This window comes from Salmo salar, chromosome 15 (genome assembly GCF_965601325.2).
Source record: "Salmo salar chromosome 15, fSalSal1, whole genome shotgun sequence".
Classification (NCBI taxonomy): Eukaryota; Metazoa; Chordata; class Actinopteri; order Salmoniformes; family Salmonidae; genus Salmo; species Salmo salar.
The window spans coordinates 13,469,629-13,483,999 of NC_138305.1; the positions used below are offsets into that span (position 1 = coordinate 13,469,629).

The following is a 14,371-nucleotide window of genomic DNA, read 5'->3' on the forward strand; positions in this document are numbered from 1 at the left end:
AGAAGACTCATAATTGTCTTCTTCTTCTTCATTGGCTGATTGCTCCCAACTCATAGGAAGCCCCACCCAGTTGACTACTTATTAAACGGTGGAAACCCTGGATGGCAACGGTCATGCTAAAATGGGTTATGTCCATGATGAGTCCTCTATCTAGCTCACATATTTTTAAAAAATATTCTAAAATATGCCATTTTTTCACCAAACTGACTTGTTGCGGATCAAGTTCCTGATGACATAATGCACACAAAATGTAGTTTTTCACTTAACTTTTCATGTACCGAATACAAATATAATGTTCAATGTGTTTCCATGGCATTTTCAGCTCTATCGATAGTTGTCACAAAAACTGTTGGGTTAAAAAGCAAATGTGCCTACTTTAGTCTCGCAGATACAGGCAGGCTAGTCTACATGATGATATTATTATGGAGAAGAGAGAGGATATTTTGTATTTGTCAAACGGCAGTCAAGCATCCGTCCCACCATTTCGAATGATGGTTTTCTCTCCAAAAAAGTGTTTTAGTTATATATCGAGTGTATTGGCACGTACGTCCTAGCACAATTAGTTACAGCGCAAATAAAGCTCACACAACGTTAGTATTGTATATGAATGTAATTCCTGTAAATGTACAGCTGTAAATCAGTAGTTCTCTGTCGCACCTAGTGGTCTGGACCACTACTACATGTAAGGGAACACACAGCCCACACAACGTTAGTATTGTATATGAATGTAATTCCTGTAAATGTACAGCTGTAAATCAGTAGTTCTCTGTCGCCCCTAGCGGTCTGGACCACTACTACATGTAGGGGAACACACAGCCCACACAACGTTAGTATTGTATATGAATGTAATTCCTGTAAATATACAGCTGTAAATCAGTAGTTCTCTGTCGCCCCTAGTGGTCTGGACCACTACTACATGTAGGGGAACACACAGCCCACACAACGTTAGTATTGTATATGAATGTAATTCCTGTAAATGTACAGCTGTAAATCAGTAGTTCTCTGTCACCCCTAGCGGTCTGGACCACTACTACATGTAGGGAACACACAGCCCACACACACAACGTTAGTATTGTATATGAATGTAATTCCTGTAAATGTACAGCTGTAAATCAGTAGTTCTCTGTCGCCCCTAGCGGTCTGGACCACTACTACATGTAGGGGAACACGCAGCCCACACAACGTTAGTATTGTATATGAATGTAATTCCTGTAAATATACAGCTGTATGAGTCTGTAGTTCTCTGTCGCGCCTAGCGGTCTGGACCACTACTACATGTAGGGGAACACACAGCCCACACAACGTTAGTATTGTATATGAATGTAATTCCTGTAAATATACAGCTGTAAATCAGTAGTTCTCTGTCGCCCCTAGTGGTCTGGACCACTACTACATGTAGGGGAACACAGCCCACACAACGTTAGTATTGTATATGAATGTAATTCCTGTAAATATACAGCTGTAAATCAGTAGTTCTCTGTCGCCCCTAGTGGTCTGGACCACTACTACATGTAGGGAACACACAGCCCACACAACGTTAGTATTGTATATGAATGTAATTCCTGTAAATATACAGCTGTAAATCAGTAGTTCTCTGTCTCGCCTAGCGGTCTGGACCACTACTACATGTAGGGAACACGCAGCCCACACACACAACGTTAGTATTGTATATGAATGTAATTCCTGTAAATGTACAGCTGTATGAGTCTGTAGTTCTCTGTCGCCCCTAGCGGTCTGGACCACTACTACATGTAGGGAACACACAGCCCACACAACGTTAGTAGCCAGCTACATTGTTACAATCCTTCCATTTCCTGCAACATTCCCTTTTTATGTTGTCTGAGAGGAAACGTTAGTTTGTTTCACCGCCTCGGATAATATATTAGCCTGTCTTCTGTCTGGACACGGAATGCTGGGACACGGTAAGACGCGTTATTTTATTATCGATACGTTTACATTTTCCACCGAATGTGAGCAGCTTAGTCAGGGGCTACTATCCACATTATATGGTGATAAGAAGGGCCAACATCTATTTTATTTGGTGACCAATTAAGCTATATGAAATAACGCAGCTGTATTGGTTTACTAGGGCGTTTTGTCCGCTATTAAAACGGTTAAACACCTGCTCTGACGGTAGAAAATGAAGATTTGACTTTACAAGAATAATAGAGTCGCGTTTCTTTCCCTGGCAGGGAGAGCGACTCCCGGACACAGTCGTTTCCTTGGCTACTCCAAGCCTTCCAGTCGGCTATCTATGTTTCACCTGTAGCCCACGACCGTGTAGACTGCTCCCTTTTCTTATTTCTGTCACATTACTGAGAGGTAGAGCCATTACTGAGAGGTAGACCTGCTCCATGGAAAAGTAGACGGCGAAAAGCGACACCAGGGAGTGAAAGTCGTGACGTCTCACAAAGCAAGGTGCAGCTTTTCCCCCCTCAAGTCAACCCTCTCTTTGTTGAACAATGTGTTTATGCCAACTCGGTGTACCATTCAACCGTTACACAACGCCATGTACACTAACCATGTTGTATTTGATCCGGTTTACAATTAAAGGAGCAGATATGAAGACGGTCCGTGGCCAGGTACGGTCGGGTCGGTTAACCGGGACAGGGATGGGAGGGTGCTGAAAGACCATGCTGCTGTTTTGGAATCCTCGGCTTGGGAGCAAAAACCACCTAACAACATGACTGGGTTCAACCAGCAAAATGTTGAGGATTATTATGAGATGGGAGATGAGCTGGGCAGGTGAGTTTTATATATGCTGTAAATGAACACTAACAACAGTGTTTCAGCCTATACTGTGGTTAGTGTGCTTCCTATGCAATCATAATATTACATTTATGTGTTACACTATGCAACAGTGACTATGTTCAGTTAGTTATATTATCCAAAGACTGACTGCAACCCCTCAAAAAGGCTCTCTCTGTCAAAACCTCTTAGTTACGCAAAGCATCGTGACTATATTATCTCTGATTGATGGATAGATGTTGCAACCAGACGAATATAATACTGAATAAGATTATGCGCTCCGGATTTATGACCCAGAAAGACAGCAAGTTTTCCTTGAATATCTCTCGCCTTATCTCTGAGTTATAAATCCTAATGAAGTTTTAAGCTGATGGCTTAATGTGGTAGCGTGTTATCGTGGCTCTTTATTCTGTCAGACTGACAGTGTTCGTCATGAAGCGGCTGACAGGCGCCTCTCTATCAGCCCTACTGTAGTGAATCTTCATCTCACAGTTCATTTACAGCCTGTCATGTCTCTTCACTTTCACTCCGTATGGCTCACTGCTCCACTCCATATGGTGTGTGTCCAAAATGGCACCATATTCCCTTGTATTGTCCATAGGGTTCTGGCTAAAAGTAGTGCACCATATTCCCTTGTATTGTCCATAGGTTTCAGGTCAAAAGTAGTGCACCATATTCCCTTGTATTGTCCATAGGGTTCTGGTCAAAAGTAGTGCACCATATTCCCTTGTATTGTCCATAGGGTTCTGGTCAAAAGTAGTGCACCATATTCCCTTGTATTGTCCATAGGGTTCTGGTCAAAAGTAGTGCACCATATTCCCTTGTATTTTCCATAGGGTTCTGGTCAAAAGTAGTGCATCATATTCCCTTGTATTGTCCATAGGGTTCTGGCTAAAAGTAGTGCACCATATTCCCTTGTATTGCCCATAGGGTTCTGGTCAAAAGTAGTGCACCATATTCCCTTGTATTGTCCATAGGGTTCAGGTCAAAAGTAGTGCACCAAGTAGGGTTTAACTAGACCACTACTATTCCCCCAAGGCAGAGACACGTGGCCGAGACCGTGACGCTACCAGTGTAGCGGACCTGATGACAATCGCCTAATGACATTTCAAGTTTAGTTTTCTTTAGGAACAGATGTGTTGTCATCAAAGTGCACTGATTGGATGCTGGAATGACTTTGTGAATGGACAAATGTGTGCGGATAGCCAACAGGAGTGCCTTTCGATGTGATTTGTTTGACAATCAGATGAAAACATCATGACTGCTTGTGTTTATGCCACATTAAAAGCTAATACATGATCACATTCATGACAAATCTTTACTAGGCCTCCTAGACCCGCTGAGATCATACTACATTAATATGGGTTCTATATGTAACTCTGTGATTAGACCCACTGAGATCATACTACATTAATAGGGGTTCTATATGTAATTCTGTGATTAGACCCACTGAGATCATACTACATTAATAGGGGTTCTATATGTAATTCTGTGATTAGACCCACTGAGATCATACTACATTAATATGGGTTCTATATGTATTCTGTGATTAGACCCGCTGAGATCATACTACATTAATAGGGGTTCTATATGTAATTCTATGATTAGACCCACTGAGATCATACTACATTAATAGGGGTTCTATATGTAATTCTGTGATTAGACCTGCTGAGATCATACTACATTAATAGGGGTTCTATATGTAATTCTGTGATTAGACCTGCTGAGATCATACTACATTAATAGGGGTTCTATATGTAATTCTATGATTAGACCCACTGAGATCATACTACATTAATAGGGGTTCTATATGTAATTTTATGATTAGACCCACTGAGATCATACTACATTAATAGGGGTTCTATATGTAATTCTGTGATTAGACCCACTGAGATCATATTAATAGGGGTTCTATATGTTATTCTATGATTAGACCCACTGAGATCATATTAATAGGGGTTCTATATGTAATTCTGTGATTAGACCCACTGAGATCATATTAATAGGGGTTCTATATGTAATTCTGTGATTAGACCCACTGAGATCATATTAATAGGGGTTCTATATGTAATTCTGTGATTAGACCCACTGAGATCATATTAATAGGGGTTCCAAATGTAATTCTGTGATTAGACCCACTGAGATCATATTAATAGGGGTTCTATATGTAATTCTGTGATTAGACCCGCTGCCGTCATTGATTAGCAAAGTTTTTATCTTCTGAAGATCTCCAGCCCTTCCCTGAGGTCTGGTTATCTGCTACATTCTAGCACTTTGACCTGCCTTGGCAATTCCTTACACGCTGAGAGGCTTTTGATCTACCCCCCCCTCTCCCTACTCCTGATCTTACCCCCTGTCTCCTTACCCCCTGTCTCCTTACCCCCTGTCTCCCCTATCCCCCTGTCTCCCCTATCCCCCCGTCTCCCTACTCCTGATCTTACCCCCTGTCTCCTTACCCCCTGTCTCCCTACCCCCCCCCCCCCCCACTCCTGATCTCACCCCCCTGTCTCCTTACCCCCTGTCTCTCCTTACCCCCTGTCTCTCCTTAACCCCTGTCTCTCCTTAACCCCGGTCTCTCCTTAACCCCTATCTCCTTACTTCGGATCTCACCTGGTCTCCCTACCTCCTGATCTCCTCCCTGTCTGTATCCAGCACCCAAGTGCGGTTGTGGTTGGAATGAGGCCCGTTTGGAGAGTGGGGAAATGATCCAAGCACAGTGGAGTCAGTGGTTGGTGCTAGAGTAGCCATGCATGACAAGACCAGCCACCTCACTGGAATGAATTAGTTAGCTTGGCTATCTATCTTATTTAACCATAAACACTGTGCGGGAGGTTCTATACATTATAGTGATGCTCCTAGACGTTTCCACTTCAGCATGACAGCGCTTACAGTTGACCAGGGCAGCTCTAGCAGGACAGAAATCTGACCAACTGACTTGTTGGAAAGGTGGCATCCTATGACGGTGACACGTTGGAAGTCACTGGCCTTACTGAAGAGCTCATTCTACTGCCAATGTTTGTCTATGGAGATTACATCGCTGTGTGCTCGTTTTTTTATACACCTGTCAGCAACTGGTGCAGCTGAAATGGCCGACTCCACTAATTTGAAGGGGTGTTCACATAATTTTGTGTGTGTAGTGTACTTTTAGTGGCTGATGGGTTCACCTCAGAGACAGTCCGTAACAGAGACAGTCCGTAACAGATCGGAGCTGAAGTTGGTACCAAATGATTTACAATGTGTTGACAAAGCCAACATGCAGTAGATTATTATTATTATTATTATTTTTGTAACAACCTAGGAAGTGTAGGTGAGCAACAACTGCTCAGTGGTACGCCACACAAACTCACAGGACGGGACAGCCGAGTGCTGTAGCGCCTAAAAATCATCTGTCCTCGGTTGCAACACTCACTACTGAGTTCTAAACGGACACTGGACGCAACGTCAGCACAATAACTGTTCGTCAGGAGCTTCATGAAATGGGTTTCCACAGCCGAGCAGCCGCACACAAGGCCAAGATCACCATGCGTAATGCCAAGCGTCGGCTGGAGTGGTGTAGAGCTCGCCGCCATTGAACTCTGGAGCAGTGGAAACGCATTCTCCGGAGTGATGAATCACGCTTCACCATCTGGCAGTCTGATGGACTAATCTGGGTTTGGCGGATGCCAGGAGAACGCTACCTGCCCCAATGAATAATGCCAACTGTAAAGTTTGGTGGAGGAGGAATAATGGTCTGCGGCTGTTTTTCATGGTTTAGGCCCCTTAGTTCCAGTGAAGGGAAGTCTTAACACTACAGCATACAATGACATTCTAGACAATTCTGTGCTTTCAACTTTGTGTCAACAGTTTGGGGAAGTCCCTTTCCTGTTTCAGCATGACAATGTCCCTGTGCACAAAGCGAGGTCCATACAGAAATGGTTTGTCGAGATCAGTGTGGAAGAACTTGCCTGGCCTGCATAGAGCCCTGACCTCAACCCCATCGAACACCTTTGGGATGAATTGGAACGCCGACTGCAAGCCAGGCCTAATCGCCCAACATCAGTACCCGACCTCACTAATGCTCTTGTGGCTGAATGGAAGCAAGTCCCTGCAGCAATGTTCCAACATCTAGTTGAAAGCCTTCCCAGATGAGTGGAGGCTGTTATAGCAGCAAAGGGGGGACCAACTCCATATTAATGACCATGATTTTTGGAATGAGATGTTTGACAAGCGGGCGTCCACATACTTTTGGTCATGAAGTGTATCTCTGCTGTCTGTACTGATAAAAAGTTGTTCATCCTCCAGAAATCCCCAAGGCTGCTAAAACCTTGGAAAGACACGGACTGACTGGCTGAGGCCTTGGCTAATTACTAATCAGAGGGTTTCAAGGTATTTGGTTGATTCTGAGTCTAGGGAGTTCTATCATTCTGTTACACATCCTCCTGCTCTGGGGCTGCAACTCAAAAATTGCTCCTTCCTAAAGTGTGCACTTGTTCACTTCACTAATCTTGAAAGGAAATTACTGTTTATAAATCAGAAATATGGAGGAAACTCCCACTAGCCTCAACCAATCCAGTGCTTTTAGATTTGTGGGATGTAGTGAACAAGTCCACACTTCAGGAAAGAGATTATTGGAACGCAGCCTATGCCTGATAAGAACTGTTGTGTAGGCGGGGTCAGATCTTTTGTACGGCCCCTTTAGTGGTGTTGAAGCATTTAATAGCCCCGCAGTGGTGGTGTGCTGTGTGCTGCTTGGGTTAAACACACACACACACACACTTTTGAATCCCTGGGTAGGGTGGATATGAGGGGGCACTGCCCATTCTCCCAGCACTGTCATGGTGGTCCCCAGAACTGGAGGCTGTTTCCTGAATAGACCCTAGGATGTCAGCCCCCATCAGCCCGTTGAAGGATGGTGCTGCAGTCTAATGGGCTCATTACCTATTCTGCTATTTACTGTTTTTATTTATGCTGATCTTGTTTTGTACATTTCCTATGACCTGAAAACAGCTTCTGGACATCAGAACAGATATCACTAAAGTCCATTTTTTTGGAGGAAGATTTCTACTTCAATGAGTCGACCGCTGTTGTTGAAGTGGTCAGGTGACGCGGCTGCTAAGCTACAGGACTGTTTTGTTAGCATAGACTGGAATATGTTTCGGGATTCATCCAATGGCATTGAGGTCACCAGCTGCTGCTGCTCGCTGTTTATTGTCTATGCATAGTCACTTTACCTCTACCTACATTTTACATTTACATTTTAAGTCATTTAGCAGACGCTCTTATCCAGAGCGACTTACAGTAGTGAATGCATACATTTCATTAAAAAAAAATTCTCCGTACTGGTCCCCCGTGGGAATCGAACCCACAACCCTGGCGTTGCAAACACCATGCTTTACCAACTGAGCCACACGGGACCTCTACGTACATGTACATAGTACCTCAACAAACCTGTACCCCCGCACATTAACTCAATATACCGGTAACCCCCTGTATATAGCCGCGTTATTTTTTTTAACTTTAGTTTATTTAGTAAATATTTTCTTAAAACCAACAATGCCGTTAAGAAGAATTGAGTTTAGGGCTTGTAAGTAAGCATTTCACTGTAAGTTCTACACCTGTTGTATTCGGTGCATGTGACAAATTTGATTCGATGTACTGCTCATTCCGGGCCAGGCCCTAATTCCCGGGACTCGAAAGAGGAAGAGACGGCGCAAGAGGAAGACGAGCGGGTTCCTAGACGAGACCACGTTCTATTGGCAAACTGGATGAACTCCGTTCGAGACTATCCTATCAACGGGATCGGAAGTCATATCCAATGTTTCTCGGGGTCGTGGGTGAACAAGGGCATAGATAATATACTTCTAGCTGGAACTGCAGCTTCGGGGGAGGTGTGTGTCTCTTTGTTAATAACAGCTGGTGCGTAATCTTGAGGTTTTGCTTGCCTGAGTTCGAATACTCCATGACAATACCATTTACCAAGAGAGTTCTCATGTATATGTTTTATTGTGACCTTGTGTTTTCTTGCTCCTTGTGACCTGTGATTTTAATGCAGGAAAACTGAAATCCATCTTACCTCATTTCTACCAACATGTCACCTGTGCAACTAGAGGTGTGAAAACTCTAGACCACCTTTACTCCACACACAGAGACGCATACAAAGCTTTCCCTCACCCTCCATTTGGCAGATCGGACCGTAACTCTATCCTCCTGATTCCCGCTTACAAGCAAAAACTCAAACAGGAAGTACCAATGACATGCTCAGTATGGAAGTGGTCTGATGAAGAGGATGCTAAGCTACAGAACTGTTTTGCTATCACAGACTGGAATATGTTCCGGGGTTCATCTAATAACAAGTGCATCGATGACGTCGTCCCCACGGTGACCGTACGTACATATCCCAACTAGAAACCATGGATTACAGGCAACATACGCACTGAGCTAAAGGCTAGAGCTGCCACTTCCAAGGAACAAGACACCAATCCGGACGCTTATAATAAATCTCGCTACGCGCTCTTACCAGCCATCAAACAGTCAAAACATAAATTCAGGACTAACATCCAATCCTACGAAGCTGGCTTTGACACTCGTCGGATGTCGCAGGGCTTGCAAATTATCTCAGGTTACAAACATTCACAAGGCCGCGGGGCTAGACTGATTACCAGGACGCATACCCGGAGCATGTGCTGACATTTTCAACTTTTCCCAGTCTAATAGCTACAGTGCCTTCAGAAAGTATTCACACCCATTTACTTTTTCTGCATTTTGTGTTACAAAGTGGGATTAAAATGGATTGAATTGTTCATTTTTGTGTCAACGATCTACACGAAATACTGATGTCAAAGTGAAAGAAATATTCTAACATTGTGAGAGAAAAAAAACCTCTTAGTATTCAACCCCCTGAGTCAATATTGCAATTACCTTTGGCAGCTGTGAGTCTTACTGGCTAAGTCTCTAAGAGTTTTGCACACCTGGATTGTACAATATTTGCACATTATTCTTTAAGAATTATGCATCCTCTTTCAAGTTGTTTGTTGATCATTGCTAGACAGCAATTTTATATTATATGTTCAAGCCGATATTAAGTCAACTGTAACTGAGCCTCTCGGAAACATTCAGTGGCATCTTGATAAGTAACTCCAGTGTTGATGTGGCCTTGTGTTTTAGGTTATTGTCCTGCTGAAAGGTGAATTCATCTCCCAGTGTAGATTTGGCCTTGTGTTGTAGGTTATTGTCCTGCTGAAAGGTGAATTCATCTCCCAGTGTTGATGTGGCCTTGTGTTGTAGGTTATTGTCCTGCTGAAATGCTCCCAGTGTCTGTTGGAAAGCAGACTGAACCAGGTTCTCCTCTAGGATTTTTTTCCTGTGCTTAGCTTTATTCCGTTTCTTTTTATTCTTAACTCCCTAGTCCTTGCTGATGACAAGCATACCCCTAACATGATGCAGCCACCACCACACTTGAAAATATGAGGAGTGGTACTCAGTAATGTGTTCTGTTGGATTTGCCCCAAACATAACACTTTGTATTCAGGACATTAAAGTTATTTTCTCACAATTATTGTAATGCCTTATTGCAAACAGGATTAATGTTTTGGAATAGGTTTTATTCTTTACAGGCTTCCTCCTTTTCACTCTGTCATTTAGGTTAGTATTGTGGAGTAATTACAATGTTGATCCAACCTCAGTTTTTTCCTAACACAGCCATTAAATTGACGTAAAGTCAACATTGGCGTCATGGTGAAATCCCTGAGTGGTTTCCTTCCCCTCTGGCAAATGAGTTGTATTTGCCGGATACACCTGTATCTTTGTAGTGACTGGGTGTTTTGATACACCATCCAAAGTGTAACTAATAACTTCAACATGCTCAAAGGGATATTCAGTCTGCTTCTTCTTTTTTTCTTCCAACAAGTGCCCTTCGAGGCATTGGAAAACCTCTCTGGTTGAATCTGTGTTTGAAATTCACTGCTCGACTAAGGAACCTTACAGATATCTGTATGTGTGGGCTACAGATATGTCATTCACATCATATTCCACACAAAATGCTACAATTTCAAACATTTTACTGAGTTACAGTTCATATAAGAAAATCTGTGAATTGAAACAAATAAATTAGGCCCTAATCTATGGATTTCACATGACTGGGAATACAGATATTCATCTGTTGGTCACAGATACCTTTAAAGAAAAGTAGGGGCGTGGATCAGAAAACCAGTCAGTATCTGGTGTGACCACCATTTGTCTCATGCAGCGCGACACATCTCCTTCACATAGAGTTGATCAGGATGTTGATTTGTGTTCTGTGGAATGTTGTCCCACTCCTCTTCAATGGCTGTGTGAAGTTGCTGGATATTGGCGGAAACTAGAACAAGCTGTCGTACACATCTATCCAGAACATCCCAAACATGCTCAATGGGTGACATGTCTGGTGAGTATACAGGCCATGTAAGTACTGGGACATTTTCAGCTTCCAGGAATTGTGTACAGATCCTTGCGACACGGGGCTGTGCATTAACATGCTGGAACATGAGGTGATGATGGTGGATGAACTGCACGACAATGGGCCTCAGAATCTTGTCACGAAATCACTGTGCATTCAAATTGCCATTGATAAAATGCAATTGTGTTGGTTGTCCGTAGCTTATGCCTGCCCATACCATAACCCCACCTCCACCATTGGGCACTCTGTTCACAACGTTATCAGCAAACCGTTCGCCCATACAACGCCATACACGCTGTCTGCCATCTGCCCGGTACAGTTGAAACCGGGATTCATCCGTGAAGAGTAGACTTCTCCAGTGTTCCTGTGGCTATCGAAGGTGAGCATTCGCTCACTGAAGTCGGTAACGATGCCGAACTGCAGTCAGGTCAAGACCCTGGTGAGGACGACGAGCACGCAGATGAGCTTCCCTGAGAGGGTTTCTGACAAGTTTGTACAGAAATTCTTTGGTTGTGCAAACCCAGAGCTTCATCAGACGATCCCTCTGGATGTGGAGGTCCTGGGCTGGCGTAGAGATGTCGGTTGGATGTACTGCCAAATTCTGTAAAATAACATTGGAGGCAGATAGAATAATGAACATTCAATTATCTGGCTCTGGTGGGTATTCCTCGCTGTCAGCATGCCAATTTGCATCTGTGGCATTGAGTTCTGTCACAAAACTGCACATTTTTAGTGGCTTTTTATTGTCCCCAGGTGCACCTGTGTAATGATCATGCTGTTTAATCAGGTTCTTGATATGCCTCACCTGTCAGGTGGATGGATTATCTTGGCAAAGGAGAAATGCTCACTAACGGGTGTAAACATGTTTGTGCACAACATTTTAGAGAAATAAGCTTTTTGTTGATATGGAACATTTCTGGGATCTTTTATTTCAGCTCCATGAAACATGGAACCAACTTCACATGTATTTTTATATTTTTGTTCAGTGTATTTAGGCCATGAAGGTGTTGAATAGTTATTGACTCAAGACATTTCAGATTAAAATGTTTTATTAATTAAACATAAATTCACTTCAACATTATGGTGTAGGGAAGTGATGACAAATCTCAATCAATTTTCACAACATAATGTGGGAAAAATCAAGGGGTGACCTACTTCCAGAAGGAACTGTTTCAACCACTATAGACCCTGTGCCCAAGAACTCCAAGGTAACCAGTCGAAATGACAATCACCCCATAACAGTCTCATCTGTAGCCATAACATGCTTTGAAAGGCTGGTCGTGGTTCACATCAACACCATCATCCCATACAACCTGGACATACTCCTATTCGCATTACCGACCCAACAGAACCACAGATGATGCAATTTCTATTGCGTTCCACACTGCCCTTTCCGACCTGGATAAGAGGGACACCTATGTGAGAATGCTGTTCATTGACTACAGCTCAGCGTTCAACACCAAAGAGCCCCACAGTGGCGGTGTCATGATACCCATAAAACCTAGCGGTCAAACGGAGAAATGGTTCCATTCATTTTCCCACTATGGATTTTAGAAACACTTAAATAAGGACTGTGTTTCGTGTTGGCTAACCCTGGTGTGATGTTTTGATAACCATGGAAATCTCTCTCGGACATGGGGACTGATTCGGCTCTATTTACTGCTTCGAATTAGCATCAAAGTACACATCATGCAAAACTACAAATCCTTGCTCCTGTGTGTCATCTCTAGCTGACACCTTTGCTAACAGGTATTGTCAGTTTAAAGATCACAGAATTGCCCATTTGAAAGAAATTTAGCAGATTTATTCATTACTACATTTAACTAACGTTTTGAGTTAATCCAGAGATTCTCATCCAGATAATCATGGCATTTGTAGATATTTATGGTAGCTACATTAGCAGCTAATTAGCATTACATTTTTGGGGGGTGGAATATAGGCAAATACAGTGCATTCGGAAAGTATTCAAACCCCTTGACTTTTTCCACATGTTGTTACGTTACAGCCTTATTCTAAAATGGATTCAATTAGTGTATTCCTTCATCAATTTACATACAATAACCCATAATGACAAAACAGAAGCAGGTTTTTAGAAATTCTTGCAAAAAATGTATTCAGGACCTTTGGCAGCGATTACCACCTTAAGCTTAAAGCTTGGCACACCTGTATTTGGGGAGTTTCTCCCATTCATCGCTGCAGATCCTCTCAAGCTCTGTCCAGGTTGGATGGGGACGGTTGCTGCACAGCTATTTTCTGGTCTCTCCAGAGATGTTCGATTGGGTTCAAGTCTGGGCTCTGGCTGGGCCACTCAAGGACATTCAGACACTTGTCCCAAAGCCACTCCTGCGTTGTCCTGTTGGAAGGTGAACCTTCACCCCAGTCATAGGTCTTGAGCACTCTGGAGCAGGTTTTCATGAAGGATCTCTCAGTACTTTGCTCCTTTCATCTTTCCCTCGATCCTGACTAGTCTCCCAGTCCCTGCCACTGAAAAACATCCCCACAGCATGATGCTGCCCACCACCATGCTTCACTGTAGGGACGGTGCCAGGTTTTCTCCAGACGTGAAGCATGGCATTCAGGCCAAAGAGTTCAATCTTGGTTTCATCAGACCAGAGAATCTTGTTTCTCATGGTCGGAGAGTCCTTTAGGTGCCTTTTGGCAAACTCCAAGCGGGCTGTCAAGTGCCTTTTACTGAGTCTCTGGTCATAGAGCCTGGTCATAGAGCCTGTTCATAGAGCCTGGTCATAGTCTCTGGTCATAGAGCCTGGTCATAGTCTCTGGTCATAGAGCCTGGTCATAGTCTCTGGTCATAGAGCCTGGTCATAGTCTCTGGTCATAGAGCCTGGTCATAGTCTCTGGTCATAGAGCCTGGTCTTAGTCTCTGGTCATAGAGCCTGGTCTTAGTCTCTGGTCATAGGGAATGGGGTGCATTTGTTATGCTGCAGTCGACTGACCGCGGTGTGTGGCATCCGGACATTAGAGTTGGGCATCCCGTCAGTCGGCGCCGCTAGTGGGACATCCGCAGCGTTACTGGCGTCCAGACATTAGAGTTGGGATCTATCCACTATGAATCAGTTACTGGCGTCCTGACATTCGTTATCTGCATCCGTACATTAGAGTTGGGATCTATCCACTTTGAATTTCCATGTTTTGTTTCTAAATAATCGACTGAATAGCTCAGAGGAGCTCTTTGTATAATAGATATTGATG

At 43.5% G+C, this 14,371-nt stretch overlaps 1 protein-coding gene across 4 annotated transcripts in view; it reads left to right on the plus strand.

Annotated features, from left to right (window-relative positions):
• Positions 1–1,748: 1,748 nt before the first annotated feature.
• Positions 1,749–14,371, plus strand: part of dapk1 (death-associated protein kinase 1) — a 178,927-nt gene continuing 166,304 nt past the window's right edge. For 3 of the 4 annotated variants that reach the window (XM_045695458.2, XM_082961588.1, XM_082961589.1), the window contains exons 1-3: positions 1,749–1,922; positions 2,193–2,418; positions 2,554–2,745. In XM_045695458.2, the coding sequence (XP_045551414.2) occupies positions 2,684–2,745 (62 nt within the window). In that variant the 5' untranslated portion in view covers positions 1,749–1,922; positions 2,193–2,418; positions 2,554–2,683. The remainder of the gene's footprint in view (positions 1,923–2,192; positions 2,419–2,553; positions 2,746–14,371) is intronic. The other variant, XM_045695459.2, reaches the window with a different exon arrangement.